General features: G+C 29.8%; 5 protein-coding genes across 7 annotated transcripts in view; 2 read left to right on the top strand and 3 right to left on the bottom strand.

Annotated features, from left to right (window-relative positions):
• Positions 1-344: 344 nt before the first annotated feature.
• Positions 345-2,345, top strand: LOC100160709 (RWD domain-containing protein 4). Its single transcript, XM_008181326.3, has 5 exons — positions 345-541; positions 602-718; positions 1,387-1,496; positions 1,845-2,010; positions 2,085-2,345. The coding sequence occupies exons 2-5, from the start codon at positions 608-610 to the stop codon at positions 2,265-2,267; spliced, it is 570 nt and encodes a 189-aa protein (XP_008179548.1). The 5' UTR covers positions 345-541; positions 602-607; the 3' UTR covers positions 2,268-2,345.
• Positions 2,291-5,833, bottom strand: LOC100162742 (RUS1 family protein C16orf58 homolog). The gene is made up of 9 exons (XM_001948993.5): positions 5,470-5,833; positions 4,957-5,114; positions 4,616-4,776; positions 4,235-4,433; positions 3,733-3,851; positions 3,412-3,611; positions 2,706-2,989; positions 2,513-2,630; positions 2,291-2,453 (listed from the first exon to the last, which is right to left on the bottom strand). The coding sequence occupies exons 1-9, from the start codon at positions 5,546-5,548 to the stop codon at positions 2,398-2,400; spliced, it is 1,374 nt and encodes a 457-aa protein (XP_001949028.2). The 5' UTR covers positions 5,549-5,833; the 3' UTR covers positions 2,291-2,397.
• Positions 5,834-8,196: 2,363 nt separating this feature from the next.
• On the bottom strand, positions 8,197-11,304 carry LOC115033923 (cilia- and flagella-associated protein 65-like). The gene is made up of 6 exons (XM_029488804.1): positions 11,071-11,304; positions 10,830-11,003; positions 10,506-10,759; positions 10,158-10,410; positions 8,557-8,750; positions 8,197-8,493 (listed from the first exon to the last, which is right to left on the bottom strand). Exons 1-6 carry the CDS (start codon positions 11,290-11,292, stop codon positions 8,301-8,303), a joined length of 1,290 nt encoding a protein of 429 aa, XP_029344664.1. The 5' UTR covers positions 11,293-11,304; the 3' UTR covers positions 8,197-8,300.
• A 76-nt stretch (positions 11,305-11,380) lies between these two features.
• The window catches only part of LOC100575424, a 12,112-nt gene continuing 5,233 nt past the window's right edge, over positions 11,381-18,259 (bottom strand). Inside the window, exons 3-8 of the mRNA XM_029486422.1 lie at positions 17,290-17,461; positions 14,805-14,946; positions 13,430-14,257; positions 12,081-12,278; positions 11,789-12,006; positions 11,381-11,684 (exon numbers count right to left, since the gene is read on the bottom strand). Coding sequence (XP_029342282.1) covers positions 11,381-11,684; positions 11,789-12,006; positions 12,081-12,278; positions 13,430-14,257; positions 14,805-14,946; positions 17,290-17,461 — 1,862 coding nt within the window. The remainder of the gene's footprint in view (positions 11,685-11,788; positions 12,007-12,080; positions 12,279-13,429; positions 14,258-14,804; positions 14,947-17,289; positions 17,462-18,259) is intronic.
• Jhbp (juvenile hormone binding protein) overlaps positions 15,383-18,259 on the top strand; it is a 12,787-nt gene continuing 9,910 nt past the window's right edge. For all 3 annotated transcript variants that reach the window (XM_029486089.1, XM_016801586.2, XM_008181323.3), the window contains exon 1: positions 15,383-15,629. The gene's annotated coding sequence lies outside the window, so the exon portion shown is untranslated. The remainder of the gene's footprint in view (positions 15,630-18,259) is intronic.

Genomic DNA, 18,259 nt, shown 5'->3' with positions numbered 1-18,259 from the left:
ACTCGAAGCCCCCGTACCCCGCTCATTGTGTACATTAAGGAGGATTTACCTCTCACACCCTCCAACCTTATCGTTTCCAGTCCTGTATATCTTAGTTCGTGTTGTTCAGTCTTTAATCTTCAGTGTTAGGTTAGGTTAGTGTTCCACGACGGAAGTTGGAGTGGCGGCGCCAGTGCTGCCAAACTTGGTATTCCGAAAATCCTAAGACACGTCCTAAGATATCGTATTTTTTTCCTGTGCCTTGGCATGGGCATAAATGATAACGTTGATTGTTGATAATCAGCGATAACAATGTTATTATTTAAAGATAATGTCATAATATCTTTGAATAATAGAACTTTCCAAATTTCCAATAATATTTAATATTTTCTACGTTGTCGCGTCTATGAACTAATATTTTGTTCCTCAATAATTGAGTTTATTAAATTATTTCTTCATTTTAATACGTTGTTTTAGATAATGATGTGCTTAAATTATACAATCACACACATTTATGTTATTTAGTCACATTTAGTATTACTTTTTATAAATCATTGTACAAGTAATTATAATACTTATTAAATATTATGATAATTTGTATAGTAAATTTTTTTGAAATTAGATCAGTATGGACGAAGACTGTTTAGTGCTTCAAGAAGAGGAAAGAGAAGCTTTGCTTTCTATTTATGACGGCGATGAAGCTTTTAAGCAAGTTTCTCCTACTGTTTATCAATACAAGGTAAGAAAGTACTGAACAAGGTATACCTATCTCTTTTTAAAATTCAAAACGTTTTTATTAGTTGTGATCTCTTATTCAATTTTTATTTCAATATTTTGAACATTTATACTCTGATGTCGGTACACACTTTCTTACACATGAAACTCATTCCAAAAAAAAAATGATTATAAATCAAGTTAGTGGTGGAATTGTATATGATAGGTATTTACTATTTTAATGAACTATTTGTACCAAAGATTTTTGTTGACAATGTCTCATAGTTCTATTTTTTAAAATATTAGCTACAGACCAAATGATTTACCTAATATGATAAAATAATTGAATAAACACTCATTTTTAATTTTAGCAAAATAATTGGAATTTTGGAACTGATTTTGTTTTAAAATTTTTAATAATTTATGCAAGCTTAATATTTTTGTAATGTCATTCAAATGGTTTTTATTGGTTATACATTTATAAATCAAACCTAGTCTTCAAATGTATTTGAATCTATATTCACTTCACTTATAAATATTAGTCCTTACTAGTAATTTTCAGTACTCGCTCAGGTTTTTTGCTTTGGAAGGTTTTATATAACGTTTAATTACAAATACAATTTTTGTACCACATAGTACACGTTATTAGTTTACTGTCATTTGATTTCTAATAACTTAATTTTTTTTTAACAGTATGGAGAAGATAGCGACAATAAATCCTTTCTATTGGAGGTTGAATGGCATAACAATTATCCAAATGAAGCACCTAAAATAAATTTAGATATGTTCTACAATAAACACATGTATGGATAAATTTATTATGAAATATACATGTGTAATATAATGTATGGTTTGGATGATGTAACGTCAAGCTTATCTGTCTAGTTTCACATCATTTATAAAAAATACATTAAAATCATTTAAATTTTTCAATTAATTTATTATTTGTTTAAAATTGTTGGTTTATATTTTATAGTTTAATTGAAAGATGAACATAAATATTAAAAAAATTTTTTAATAACACATAAACAGTTCCTAACCTAACTTCAGTTTTAAAACTAACTTTTGGTTACTTCACTCTTCAACATATTGAATATTACTTCATAATACATTGAATTTATAAAAATATTAATATGAAATAAACATTTTAGAGTAAGTTCAGTTAAAGAAATTATTAAAGATAAAATTTCAAAAGAGGCTGATCATTATTTGGGAGAATCTATGACATTCACTCTTTTTGAATTTCTTAAAGATTTTGCTGAGGAACTCGTAGCTAATCAACCAGATAAAGAAGTTACTGAAAGTATAACTAAACTTGTATGTATTTTAGTATATAATTTTTATCATTAATAAAATACATTAAAATTAGCATTACAATTTGTACTTTTTAGTCGATAGATGATGACGAATCTACAAAAAAGACAACAAAGAAAGAAATTATGAGCAAAGCTCAAAAGAGAAAACAATGGGATCGTTTAGATTCCAAAGGAGAAAAACCACGAGGATATGATTGGATAGATGTTGTTAAACATTTATCACAAACGGGATCATCCAAGGTAGAAATATCTACGTAATTAAGTTTAATAACACTGTGATATGAATTTGAATTTTTTGTTTTTGTGAAAAATATATTTTCATTTACAATATTAACATTGCTTAATATTTTTTTTTTCCAAACGTTTATAATTAATCCATTAAATCTTGTCACCAAGAAGCCCTCCATTCATCAACTACTAGGTGATGACTTGTACAGCTCCAATCTAACACAATATTAAAATGTTAGTTGTGAGTCATTGATAAAATAATAATATGTAAATACCTGACATTTTAGCATGCAGGAGAAACTTATCAAAGTTTTTATTAACAAACTCGCATGATAGTTGAACATACTCCGAATGTGTGCAACAAAATTGAGTGTTGGTGGATGTATATTTCATCTATGTACAATTTTTAAAATATCTTATGTATTATGTTAATATACACTAATGTAAACTATTTTATTTAATACTTACAGAACGAAGAGAATTGAGTTTTATCAATGAAAATTTATTCTTGGGACAAATTAAATGACCTAATATGTTAGCATGAAAGTATGCTTTTAAAATATTTTCAGTATTAATATTTTTATCTAATACTACGCGTATGATGTCCCTATGTGTATCCACAATCAATATATAAAGATAATCTTTATACAGTTCAATGTGATCTATTATATCCCATGTAGTTAATGTGTTTGTATACAACAATTCATGGATAGATGTTCCCAATTGTATTTTAAAAGAACAAAGCTTCTCATCTAAAAAATTTAAAAAAGAATTTTTATCGAGCAACTTTAAATTATTACTTTTATAGTAGAAAAATCTACATAATAGTATTACTGATTAAATTAATTAAATTGATATCTGTAAACATGTGTACAAAAGGGGTCTTCAACCTATCTTGTCTTAATTTGAGCCTGTGAACACATTTTAAGCATAGTATGTATTTTTTTGCTATGAATGCGGCCTGCGCAAGATTTTAATATAATAGGAGGTCTGCTGACCGTTACCCTTAAAAGGTTGAAGATCCCTGATTTAAACTAAAAAAAAAGAAATGTTTTACTATAAATCTGTTACTAATATTAGTGATATTGAAATATATTGATTTTGTATGAACATATTATAGCAATTACCTAACAATTTATTATGTTAAGTTGATAGAACTATAAAAACAATTTACCTCCTAAAAAACAAGCTTCTCGTTTATTGATATAGTCAGGTTTTTGTACATCATGGTTTTGTGTATCATTAGACAAATAATATTTAAGAGTCAAATCATAACGTGCACTGTTGAAAACATTGATATTTAAGCTTTTGACTGCTTTGTAGTTGGCAAACAAATGTAAAGAAGTTACTACTAAGTATATCATCCATATCAATCTAGAAAAGATGTTATAATTATTTACATTAAGATTTTATAATTTAAAAAACTAAAAGGGTTGTATAGAAGGTTTCCACAATAACGAAAAAATAATAAATGTTAATGTTTCTCCATACTTACAAAATACGGTTTTCAACAATTGGTAACATAATTAATCCAATAAGAAATGCAATTAGATTAATACAAGTTTCTTGACTACCGTCTTTTGCTGAAACATCTCCCATATTATCACGAATAGCCTATTTAAAGTAAAAATATATTGTACAGGTAAATATGTACAGTGTACATTGTACATACTTGAAATGTAAATGTAATAAATTATTTATATTTTAGATTCTGAGCAGAGCGAGGAAGCTATTTTTTAAGTTAATCTTTAAATATTAAAAAAAAATTCGATAAAAAATTGTAAATATAATACAGTCAAATCCGCTTAATTGCGACACATCGGGCGGCGACCTATTTGTCCCTATTATCCAGACTGTCCCGATTAACCGAAGAATTTTACATACAATACATTCATTCGGGACTGTCATTTATGTCCCCATTAAGCAGGTGTCCCCTTTAAGCGGTGTCCCGAATAAGCGGATTCTACTGTATACGTATTATTTTAATAAATAAATACCTGGTGCTGTGTTAATGCTGCACGTGTGGCTCCTCCAGCAACACTTACTATGGACTTAGCGCAGCTTGAAAATGAGAGGATTATTAATGAAAACTGTCTAATCCATGGTATGCTTAAAAGTAATTCAATGAAAATTGCCAAATCATTAAGTGCATCAGCCCGAAGTCTCCACTTTTTACATTGGGTATCCAATTCAGATCTGAAATCAATGAATTTTACTAATCAAATAAATGTTTTTTTACAAATAACTTACATGGGTGCTTAAATATATTATTTAAATAAAAACAATTAGATTAATAAATTATTACTAAATATCTATATATAAAAAAAAACTTTGAATCGGTGCAACTAATCTACATTTTAATTAATATGGAAATATACCCTTTACACCACGCAAAAGTAATGCGCCCGATCATACCAGCACCATCTTTAAGTATATAAGTAATGGATGCAGCAAGAGCTGTAGCTTGAGCATCACCTACACCGACACCTTTCAGAATAGCATTCGTAGCTAATATGTTTGATATTGTACTACAAAACGCCTAAAAACAAATTTAATTACAGTTAATCTACTGAAGTAATAAAAACAAAATTTCTATTCAATTATATAGGCCAATAGTTTATTTTTTAATAATTTAATAGATAAGTATTTCAAATTTTCACTATAATATATTAATCGATATCTACAATGCATTATTTTAGAGATGGTAATAATATGTCACCTGTATCGTATCCCAAATTTGATATTCTGTATAGTCCTTGCTCACACTATTAGGAAATCCTCTAGGCAAAAATACTTCTTTTAGTATATTAACTGAGCTACGAGTGAAGCCAGTGGATTGTTTCCGTCTTTCAGATTCCAATATCAATTGTCTTTGGTCTAAAAAAGAAAACAGTTACGACAGCTGTTAATACTGAACATAATATGAGCGTTCAATTGAAAAGGCACTAGGTTATATATTCTAAAGTTTACCAAATGTAACTGTATGACGTGCTATTATGGACATAATATCATTGGTTATGTTCAATAAAACGTTTTGTCATATCAACGACAAGTTATGTAAATCTTAAGTTATTAAATAAAATGTATATTTTAATTTTAATTTTTGGTCAACATTAAGGAAAATTTCATTGTCTACCTACTGCACTCAACCATATTTTGAAAAAAAAAAAAAAACAAAACTTATTAGTGCTTATTAATCAAACGCTCATTATGAGTAACTTTTTTCAAATACCATGTCTTTTGTATATGACATTGCACTCTTCCGGTCCGTATTCTTCGCTCAGAAGTATTTCATCGCGATTTTTCGGCATACTTTTAGATTTTGAAGCCGTTTTAATACGACCAAACGGTGTTTAAAGAAGTGCGTTCGACAGCCGAACTTCGGCTGAATAAATTATGAGCATAGTCGATCTATAGGTACTGATTTTTTTCGTGACCAGCAAGCAGCAACACGAAAGCCCAGAAAAAGTTGTATTTCAATAGCGGCTGGCAACTGGCGAATTATTCCATGACACGAACGTCGATTTAGTCGAACGTCACAGTTCAAAGGCCCGCACGAGCTACGAATCGTGAAACGACGTAAGCACAGTGACTGATAATAATATAATACTGTTATCACGACACACGACATGACAAAAACAAAAACAACATATTATTATTATTAGGATGTGGAAATAAAAATTAAGTGGAGCGTAAATCCACAATAATTTTTACAACTTACGAGGTCCCTCATAATTAACTATAACAGCAGTTGAGAAATATTAAAGAACAATATACGCATGCTTATTTTTTATAAAAAAATTTTAAAATGTTGACAAAATCTCGAACATTTAAAAATTCTTTTGTAGTTAAAAAATTTAAAAAATGTTCAATTTTTATAGCTAAGGATTGAAAATTCAAAACAAGGATTCTCATAAATAGTTCAAACTTTAAACTACAAATCTAAAAAATATATAAATACAGTTATTTTTTACATACATTTTAGGTTTAAACTTTAAATTTGGACGAAATTACATACCTACTACCTAACCTACCCAAGAATACTGAATAACGGTTTTATTTATTTTGTCGTAATTTATAAATATTATTCGTGGCGGTATATGGAACTTTTAGGGTACATCTAATATAGGTATTATATTTTATACACATAATGACATTTTCAAATGTCATTTTTTTGGCAAAAATGAATTTAACTTAGGTACTGTTGTGACTTGTGACGTGTATTGTTCTGTGGTTGCACCTGATGGTTGTAATGCCTAATAGTAAAATAAATTACTTTAGGAGGAGGGCTACCCATGTATTATTGTTGTCTCCAGGGCGGATTTACTCATAGGCCACCAAGGCACGTGCCTAGGGTGCAATATTTTTCGGGGCGCAATTTTTTAGTTAATTTTTACTTTTTAGTTTTTCATAATTTCATAATTATATTTACCTAAATTTATATTTTATATTAATTTTTTTTTGTATACAACTTGCATGAAACTGGAGAATGGCTCACGTAGTCACATCGCAGTAACGTTTTAATTTATAAGCTATAACACGATTTAAGATAGTATCTAAAATCGTGGCTATAATAAGTAATAACCTTGCCGTTTGAGTTTAATCCTGCGACCGGCGCGCGCCGAGCCGCGGCGCCACCGCTAAATATCAAAACACACTATTGAAACTATAGCGAATGAAAATTTGGTATGTCGTACGTGCTTAAGACGGAGACAACAAATACATCGGTCTTCTTAATCACAATAGTATCATAAAATATACTTAGCAATATTATAGGCTGGCATAGTACCTAGGTACCTACCTCTAAACATGCCACAACCTCACTAGTCACTTTGTGTCAACAACACAAATAATTTTACTAGTACGTGATGTATATTGGTACTTACTGTATGAAGTATACAACTTTTTAAGTTCTATCTAGATAGACTATTTAGCTAAATGTTTTACCAGCCCTTCGAAAATTCATTCCTAATACCCAAAGTCCAAACAATAGGATGTACTTACACCGTATATTATAAAAAATCATGGTAAGTGTCTATTATTTTTTTTTTTGATTAGATTAATTGCTAACTTACCTAAAATATTGCATGGTTTTAAAATAAGGTAAGTCAAAAAAAATGAAAATAATGCATTTAATTTTTCATTACCGCAATTACAGTCAAACCCGCATAAGCGTGCGCACGGGGTAGTCATAGTAGGCACTTAACTACTCTGCAAACTCCCCCGGCCGCCCTCAAAATTCAATATTATTATTATGATAATTGATAGTCAAACATAAAATACGTTCTTACTGTGGTAAATGTAGTTATATAAGGTTACCTCATCCAAATTAGTTTTTATAAATTAGGTGTGAATATGAATATTATAATATATACGCAATATGTCTGTTTTAACGTGTTATGTACTTCTGTATATGACTACGCTACCAGAAATTCTGCGCACGCTTATGGTCAAACCGAATGCCTCCAGATGAAGAACTCCAGAGATAAACCGATTATGCTTCCTTACAATCTATATGAAATATTTTAATGTGGTTATACCCATTGGCGTAACTAGACATTTGAACTAAGGGGTGCTTAAGCGCCAGGTTTTTTTGTGACTCAATAAGACCTAACACCTAAAGATTTTTTAGGGGGTGCTAATTTTGACTTAGGGGGTGCTAAGGACCCAAAACACCCCCCTAGTTGTGCCAATGGTTATACCACTCATCCTATAGAGCTGATGATATCGATTCTTTTTTAATTCCTCAAAGAGACGAACCTGCTCCAGTAGGTACTCTAGAAAATATAACATAGGGGTACACATAGCTTTAGATATATCACATATTCATATATAACTATTCATGTGTCATGTATAAAATAATTTGTAAAAAACTTTAATATATCTTTAAAAACACCAATATTACTGAATAAGTGTAGAAATTGAGCTTGAGGCGTATATATAAAAAAATTGATTTATTTTAACATTTAGTTTTATTGAAAATTAATAAATCTATTATATTGAAATTTGAAAGTATTAGTCAGCAATAATATAGTTGCATGTATAGGTATAATATTATCATTATTAGTATTTCCATGTATTTAATGGGTATATGCTAATCAAACTGTCTCTAATAAGTGATGTCAAAATAGTTTCCAGGTTATTTTTAGTTGTTTTTGATATATTGTTTAGATGGTTTTGTTTTGAATTTTTCAATTGATGGTAATATAATGGCTTACTTTCAATTTCTTTTGAACAAACTTTATCTACCACATCCCTGCAATAGTAGGGCAACCTTATTAAATCACGGTTATTTTTAATTATAAATTGATAAATTTACCATAGTATGTTTTTAAAGTTATCCGAACAGACCAATTTTTGTTTTATAATTCTTTTCTCTTGCTGAAAATTGTGCCTTTTTATGTTATATTTTGCTTCATTAATCCATTTACTAAATTCATCGATTATTCTAACATGAACATATAGGACTAAATGTTTTTCTTGTGGCTGTTTTTCTATTTTCATGTTTAATTTCTAAAAACATTTCATAGTAGGTATATTTTATAATTTTCTACTTTCATAGCTTGATTTTATAGTAGATAGGTATTAAGTAAGGGTGTAAAATTATAATCAAAATCTGAATTTTAATATTACATCAAGTATCAACGATAAACTATTAGCTATACGAATACAATGAAGCAAAGGCTCCTATTTTTATAATTTATAATATGTACCTATTAAGACAAAAATAACGTTAAAAAAATACACAAGTCTCAAGCTGTTCAGTCATAGTTAGAAACTACATTTATACACGACATATAGAACGATAGGTACAGAAAACAATATTAGTATTATATTTTTTTTTTATCATCAATTATTCTTGTGAGCCAAAATATTCAAACTAATTTTAACCTATTATACCACAAATAAGTATAGATTATTAAAACTGTACGTGGTATTATTTTATAACTAGGTAGCAGTTATGTATGGTTTAATATTATATTAAATAATAATATAGATAATATATTATTCATTTATACGACGTTTTTAATTTTTGGTAAAAATTAGCACGTAAGTACTATAAAAATAAAATATCCTTAGAAATAGCGGCTGGCTCCGCTTATAGAATCGTTCATCGTACCTATATGCAATGATTTATCAGTGAATTAAAATTTACAGAACCATTACAGTTATCTACTCAATTACCAGATACAATCGACATCTACACCTCGTAGGTATATAACTTAGAGCTACTTAACCGTTTTTTTATGTATTACAGTGTGCAGTGTATTGAATACGTCGCGTTAATTGTAATCTTTAATTTTAATTAATCTTATTCGTTATTATATAAATACTAAAATACATCATACGCGAGTGAAACGTGGACTACTACAAAAATAAATGAGCAAAAAGTAGCTATCTTTGAGAGGAAGGTGCTAAGAAAGATATTTGGCTCATAAAAGATCGCTCAATCGGCCTGTGGGAACGACGGACCAATCTAGAACTTAGGGAATTACTATAAGTGAGGCAGACATAGTAGCAACGCTGAAAAGCAAACGTATTAGCTGGACAGGACACTTATGGAGAGCACAAGACCAGATAACTCAAGAGGTAACAAAATAGATCCCCAATGGAAAGAGGCCATTATAGGAAGGCCAAGACAAAGATGGATAGACATAGTTAAGAGTGACCTACAAATTCTAGGAGTAATAAACGGTGAAGAGCTAGCTAATGATAGAGAAGCATGGAGAGATGTATAGTGGTTGCGGCAAAGGGCCTAAATGGCCTATACTAAGCAAAAAAAAAAAATACATCATAAAATAATATAGGTGCATTTCTCAATTTTTTAATTCGATTAGATAAGTGAAAATTTAGTAAGCCAAATAAAAATAAAAATTGGATTAGAATTATATTTTATAAATGGACATTTAAAATTCTTACTGATTTATAATTGCCGCGTTCGTCGATTTTAAAATACCCTTCAAGTCTTTCTTTATTTATATTATAGTTTCTTAACGACCGTTCATAATTTTCAATTTGAGAAACTAACTTATAGCTAATATTCAACATTATTGTTAAGATGGCTGGTTGATTAAAACTGGTAATTGATATTTCAAATACTTGACTTCCGTGTTTTTTTAAATTTCCTTTAAGTGGACATATAATAGCTGTTAAAATGTCGTTGACCGTACACCTACATTGGATTATTTTAATATTTTAAATTTGTATTATTATCATTATACATATTATTTTTGAACTACCTATATCAATTAAATAAAAAAATCATACTTTTTCCACTCGTAAATAATTTCTTCATCGCTGTTATTATAAAGGCAAAACAATGATTTAATATTTGATAATGTAAATATTGGTGTAAGTATTATATTTTCTGTTGATAAAAATATTTGTCGATCATTTTGGATTGGTAAAAAGGATGACAAACCATGCCCTGGTGAAATAGTGGTTCTGGTATAAGATTCTCCTTGTCCTAAAAGGGTTATTTGGCGTTTGTAATATCTGTTTGTTAGTAACATAATTGTAGCCTATAAAAATATAATTTTATTTATTTTAAATATTTGTAGTTTCATTAAATTATTATGTTACATAAACTACCTCAAATGCACATAGTCTGTAGGGTGAAAATACAATTAGTATTGGATGTACTGATTTAGAGTTGAATACTCCACTTGGGTTTAGACAACGGAAGTATGGATGCGCGGGTGTTAATGAATCATCAATTATTGAATATGTTACGTTGTAATTATTGCTATTATACACCCAAAAAGCCTGAAAAGTATAATTAATAATTATTGTACTATTATTGATTACATAACGAGATAATGTCATAATGAACTTGTGCTGGTGGATTAGGATGAGCTATGTATATTGGTAAAAAATTGAATTCTAGTTGTTCGGTTGTTCCGTATTTTGGATCAAACGATATCAAACCGTCTTTGAACGTTTTAGGTTCTATTAGCAACTCAGTATTATAAAATAACGTTTTATAGATTCCAATCGACCATTTATAATTCAAATTAGCTCCATCTTTATTTATAGTATTTAATTCAATTCGCATTTTTGAAAAATTGTCCATCTAAAACGGTGTCATTGTCATAAGTACATATTATATTGATTAACTAAGAATAAACATACTACAAAGGTAATTAGTAATTACAAAGAAATTTGTTTTGAATTACTTTCAAGTTTACAGTTGGAGTGATTCTTATACTCTTGTAGTGCACACATTTATTGGAAATAGTAATGCAGTTCTTATGATTATTATTATTATTGTGTTTGTTCTCCGATGTGCATTTTATGCATTCGTTGTATTTTATTTCCCAACTAATTGGTACTTTAGAATAATTATATAACTGAATGTCAAAAGTGCTCGATTCAGAAATTACAGGTATAGTCCATATTAACGGTGATATATTTTTTTTATAAACTTCACCGAGTTCATTGTTTATCCTGTAATCAGTTTTATGCTTATATTATAATATAATATCTAATATGTATATATAGATATAGGTACTGCACTTACGACCTCTCTTGTTAATATTTGTTATAATTACTTTAGGCAGTGAAAAAGCTTGTTCAAAGTCAATCTTCCGAAATAAGGTATAGAATCGTTAGATATTCTTAAGATTTGCAGTGCACACGTTATGACGTTCATACTAACCGTTATTGTATTCTCGTTTTCCGGATAAGATTCCACTTTAGGATCTAACTGTATGTTGACGAAAAACGTTTGAAATCCCAACTCTGTAGGGTACATAGATAAATCCATTTTCTAAAAATAACGTAACACAAAAGTTTACGCGTGCTATCATCGAAAATGTTAAAACTTAAAAACGATTAACGTACACACTGATTTTGCTGAGGCGTGAATCGAAAAGTTTGTGGATTTATTTTACAAGTAGGTGTAGGCCAAATCATAGAACTTGCTGGAGTTATAACAAATTTAATGTTTGCGTAAGAACGATTTTTATTTTCAATTATAAATCGTTGTGTTCTTTTCACGTTTACTATCATATTGTTCAAATAGCAATTTTCTGGCGTTATCTAAAGTCAAAGAAAGTAGGTTTCGTTTATTTGTCAAAGAAAGAATATTATGTGATGTTATAAATTATATTATTAAATTATTATATATAGTATTTCATTTGAATGTAAAGGGAAAACTTTGGTACCTCAAAAGTCAAAATTATTGTATCTGCATGTTATTATCACTATCTAGTGAATAAAATACTTATTTTATATTTTTAGTTTTTATATAAATTATCCAAGATCTCTAGCAATACATTAAGAAATCCTGAATGGCCAAAAATTAAATAAACTTATTTAAACTTTTACAAAAAAACCATTATGTCTTTACAATTATTTACCTAGTACGGCAACATTTACTTGCGAACGCATTTTCTTTGTTATATGTTATGCGTAATACAAATAACATAATACGGCTAAGTATACAAGAACATTACAAAACAGTTTTAATAATTGTTCTATATTACACTTAGAAAATATTTGCATATTGAAAGAATTATAGATATATTATATTAAGAGAACGCCATACGCATGCCTACCTTTTGTTTTTGTCTTACAAGCGCATGCCATAGTGAATTGTACATTTGTACATTCTGAATAGCTGGTAATTAAATTAACTCTGTTATGTTTAATTGTATAGATAATCTATTACCAAATTTAGAAGTTAGTAGTTAGAAAATTATCTAGTCGATGACATAGATATTTTTTTATATTTTAATGTTAAAGAGAGTATTATGATAATTTTAAAATAGTAAATTGTTATTTGTTTGAGCATTTTAAAATAATAAAACGTCGGGTATGACGTCTCCTTAAAAGCTATTAAAATTATTATTTATGTTTTTTTTTTAAATTTCTCGCATTTATGGTAATAAATAATAATAATAGAGGTATGTTCTATAAAATTTCCACCTGTATACATGTGATATTTTTTGACCGTGTGCAGTATTATGATACTTGATATGAAATGTTCTGAAACAAATACCATGACCGATATACCGTACTCCTCAAAGACACCAATTTATAATACATAAGTATTATGAAAATATTATTAAATAGTTATAGGTAACGTACAAATTTATCATGCTTTGTTACTCGTCCAAATAGGTTTTCAGAAAATATTTTAATAATTTATACACTCGACGGTGATTGATGGTGACGGTTTTTAAGCTCACCTGGAACTGCGTTCTGCATCCGGTGCCGTTGATGGTGACGGGTAGCGCGTTGACGATTTTGGGATAGTCGTCGCGGTCGCACGTCAAATAGCACGTCGCGTCGGCCGTGTACGTCAGGTTCGCCATCGGGCGGAAAGACAGCCCCAAGTTGCGTCTCTCGTTGGGTCCCAATTCGCCGACTACCGAATCGAACTCAAACACGAACGGCCACGGCGTCGTCTTCTCAAGTCCGGCTCGCCACATCGACGACTGTCGTCCGAACTTCGTTGGAGACGCCATCGAAGATGTGATTGAATACATGGCATAACTCCGATTCGTCACCGTCGACGAACCCTCGTCGTCATCTTCATGTCCGTCTTCCCCCTCCGGTTCGGCGTACTCCGATCTGGCGTAATTTTCCGGTCCGACGTGCTTTTCCGGTGCGGCATGATTTTCCGGTCCGGCGTCGTTTTCCGATCCGACGTCGATTTCCGATCCGTCGTCGTTTTCCGATCCGACGTCGATTTCCGATCCGTCGTCGTTTTCCGATCCGACGTCGATTTCCGATTCGACACCGTTCTCTTCGTCAACGATTTCTTGCTCGACCAACGAACCCCACGAATAACGACGTTTAGTGGTCGGAAACTCCATCAGCTCGTTGTTTACCGAGTGATGCTCACCGCTCACATCTATGCAGTACCGCAACCAATGTCTGGTCGTGTTGACTATCGGTACGCACTCGTCCCGCATTTCACACCCCACTTGGACGTCATTCGGCACTTCCACGCGATTCCGCTCGCCGATCGTCAAGCACCCGAATTCCGCGCTCGCGTAGATGTCTATGGTGACCTGCAACCGGGGGTTGGTTTGCTATTTTGATCGAATTTTTCATAATCGACACCATGCTCGCTGTGCAGTGGCGCATTTTAGACTCCGTATACATTTCGGTAATTGTTTGCGTCGGGGGTGGAGTGAAAACTCTCGTTTAAGGCCAGTTAGATTATGTAGAAGCTATATATTATAGCCCTTGATATACGTTCGCGTCGCCCTCTCTGCTACACAAAAAACCGATTGACGCATCCCACTTTTTAACATTATCGATTAGGTATGAGTTACCTATAGTGGAGTTATTCAGTGTCGAAAGAAATTCTTTCCGATGAAATTTATTTGTCTTATATAATATAACATGACGTTCGACTTTTAAAGTAAAGTTATAAAATTTAAGTACCGAAGTGATGAGTTATTTTTGATAATTATTATGAATTATGAAAATTAGATTGCTTATGAATTATGATTCATTTAAAAAAGGGGGGGATTGATTTATCTACCCGTCAAACCATACAGATACGCCACTGACTTCGAAATCAGTAGATATATTATTATATAGATACTGTACCGAATTATTTTTGAAACCATCGAACACTATGCTCCACTGTTCGGCGAAAAGTGACTCTTTATTGCTCGTTTTCATCAGTTGAAACACTACAATTTGATAATCGCTATTTATCATTCCCATCATGGGTTTTGCTAAGAACATTCTGTAATGCAAATATTTAACGTCAGTGTTTCATAACTAACTTCATAACTGCTTCATAACTAGTGTCGTATTGCCGTCCATATCCATATCAGTCGTATATGACCATATAATGTGTATATACAATTTAAGAAATACATAAAGATAGAATTGCCATTTTGCCACTGGTATTAGATTTCAACCTCGATTTAAGTCTTAAGATATACTAAGAAGTTAAAGGTATCTTAAATCTTATAAAAAATTATTTTATTTTTGTCCAAAAAAGATCGATAGTTCATATAATAAAATATGGGTGTATTATTAATACAATTTAAAATTATCATTCTAACCTTTTAAATGGTCATACTGTCAAATTCTTTGATAAAATCATAAATTTGATATCTTATCATATTATCATTGTTGTTTTCAGTTTTCTAACTAAAAGTTACAAGTTAACAACAAATTACATTTAAATATTTCATTACTCATTTTAACTTTAAAGTATTTGCTATAAGTCTAGAACCGTATGTTCCAGTTTTCAGACTTAATGTTGTTTGAAACTTTAGTAAACATAAAAATTAAGTAAAGCTTTATTACCTAACCAGTCATACTTAACATAAATTAGTACATTTACATTGAATTGAATAACAAGAGAATCCAGTTTCTTCATAATTTGTTGCGTTTGGATTTGTGTCAAGTATTATTCAGGTAATGATTGATACCGTTCGGCAGTAATTAATTTTTTTATTACTTATTATTAAGGTAGATATTATAATAGAATTAAGATTTCACCAAATATGCATTTTTGTTTATAGCTATAGCTTTATTTTTTTGATTAATATTTCAAGTATTTATTATTGAATATACCATTTTATTTTATTCACTAGAGATTTTATGCCGTGAATATTATATTAACTATAAATTATAAATTAATTAATTAAATCATGCACATTTATTTCTCAAAATCACATTTTTGTCACTCCTCAAAATTAAACGACCACAGAGTCTGGATCACTAAGTCCCAGGAAAAGATCATAATATAAAACTTTTTTGTCGTTAACTCTATTATTTTTGTGGGGTTGTATAAATGATGACAAATCATCTCTGCTGCTATTACTATATACAATATATTCTCCATATTTCTCTTTATTTTGCTATTTACTCTAATGATTTTCAACTATTAAACACTTATTTTTTTTAAAGATTTTAATTTTCAAATTTCTGATGTTATCTTTTAAAATATTAATCTTTTTAAAATGCTATCAAGGTACACAACGTTGTGGGAAATTTTGATACCTACATTTTTTAATGTGATATCAAAGTAACCCCATTTTATAAAAAAAATCTAATTGTCATGGTACTCTGATGAATAAAAATAAAAGTGTATCAAGGTAGCCGCACGAAATCAAAGTGACCCCATTTTACTAAGAAAATTATTTAATAACTGGTAGGTACACAAATATTTTACGCTACTGGTTACTTCTTAACGTATTAAATTTAGGCTATTGATTTAAAAACTTGTTAATTCATAAATATGTGATCATAATTATGTAAATTATAGTGGTAATACAGTTTATTCTTTATTCTATGATTAAATTAATTTTGGACTTAAAAAATTTTGAATTGAAGTGATTGAACATTTTCTAGATATATTTACCTCTGATATAATGAAAACATTTGCAAGTCTTTATGATAATAGTGGTCAATAGCATGGGAACTACCAACTACCAACCTCCTATTTAATGAACTCAATTATAGTATTTGTTAAAAACAATAACAATTAGCATAAATGTTAAAATGTATAACTAATTTATTTTAGATTCCGTGGCCTCTTAATGATTTATTTTTCTTCTGAAAAACACTGATCATTAAAACTTAAGACAAAAGTAGTTATTATTACTTTACTAGATATTAAACTGGTTATATCTACTAATTATTATGATACCTACTTTATAGTTTTTGTCGCATATGACATTAAAACTAAAAATTATCTTACTTGTTTTCAAAGATATAATTTTGTATGCTGTATACAAAATATAAACTAGCTACCTATATAAAAAAATTACTAGCAAAAATGCAAAATATCACAAAGCATCTCCTTACTACTATTTTTTCAATATTTGAATTATTATATTGATAATTTGGCTCATTCAAAATTCCAACCATTTTAGTTATTTTTTTTCTTTTTCAATTACAATTTTTTTGCCATTTAATAACTATTAGTCGATAATATTTACACAGTTACACACTTACACGTACAATAAGTGGGTAGGAATTATTATGAAACATTCTCTCAAATAATATGCATATCAAGGTTCTTATAAATAAGCAAAGAAATTGCACTATTGCTCTCGATACTACTACTTACGATTTATTAGGCGGTCGTAATTCAAACGTCGTCGGCACTCGGACGATTCTTTTAATCAACAGCGTGGCAAATGTGGGCTTAGAAGCCGGTACAGTCGGCGGCATTACTATCACGCTGTTCTTGAGTTTACATGTCGATTTCCATCCGGTAAAAGGATTTTCGGAAGAATGGCCTGGATATCAGTACAATTTTATCTGAGAATAGGTAGTTACGCGTACGCCGATGTCATCGCTTCGATCAACATGGGCAAAGGGGACTTGAATACATTAGGTATACATATTATTATATTATAAATGTATACTGGATTATTCATTCAAGACACTCATTATTTCGGAACACTAACGTTTATAATATTATTTTTACATTTTTTTAAGTCGTTGAAAACAATATTTTTCCTATTGTTAATATTTTTGATACTTTTACTTTTTTAATTACATCAAGTATTTTTTAAATTCCTTATTCCTAAGTAGAATATTTTTTATAGTATACTTCGATGTATATAAATCGAATTTTAGAAAAGTAGTTTATGAGTTATAACTTAAAAGTATTTAAAGTTTTGTTGTGGGGGTGGAATGGAGTGGTACTGCTCAGGGGTACCCTCAAAATGTTGGTCAACTACTCCGCTTCGTCTACACTTTTTATAACTTATAAGTTATAACTAACAAACTCCTTGTCAGAAATTTTATTTGTATAGATCGGAAATACTCCGTATAATATTCTACTTCGGAATATGAAATTTAAAAATATGTATATTGTCATTCAAAAGAGTAAAAAAAATATAAGAGTTTTCCCAAAATGTTCTTTTGTAACGACTTAAAATTATGTAAAAGGAACATTTTCACAAACGTTAGTATTATTGTATATCTATACTAATATTATAAAGAGGAAAGATTTGATTGTTTGTATTGAATAGCTCCGAAACTACTGGACAGATTTTAAAATTGTTTACCATTAGAGCCGACATTATCAT

This window comes from Acyrthosiphon pisum, chromosome A1 (assembly GCF_005508785.2).
Source record: "Acyrthosiphon pisum isolate AL4f chromosome A1, pea_aphid_22Mar2018_4r6ur, whole genome shotgun sequence".
NCBI lineage: Eukaryota > Metazoa > Arthropoda > Insecta > Hemiptera > Aphididae > Acyrthosiphon > Acyrthosiphon pisum.
This window is presented reverse-complemented; position numbering and strand designations above follow the sequence as displayed.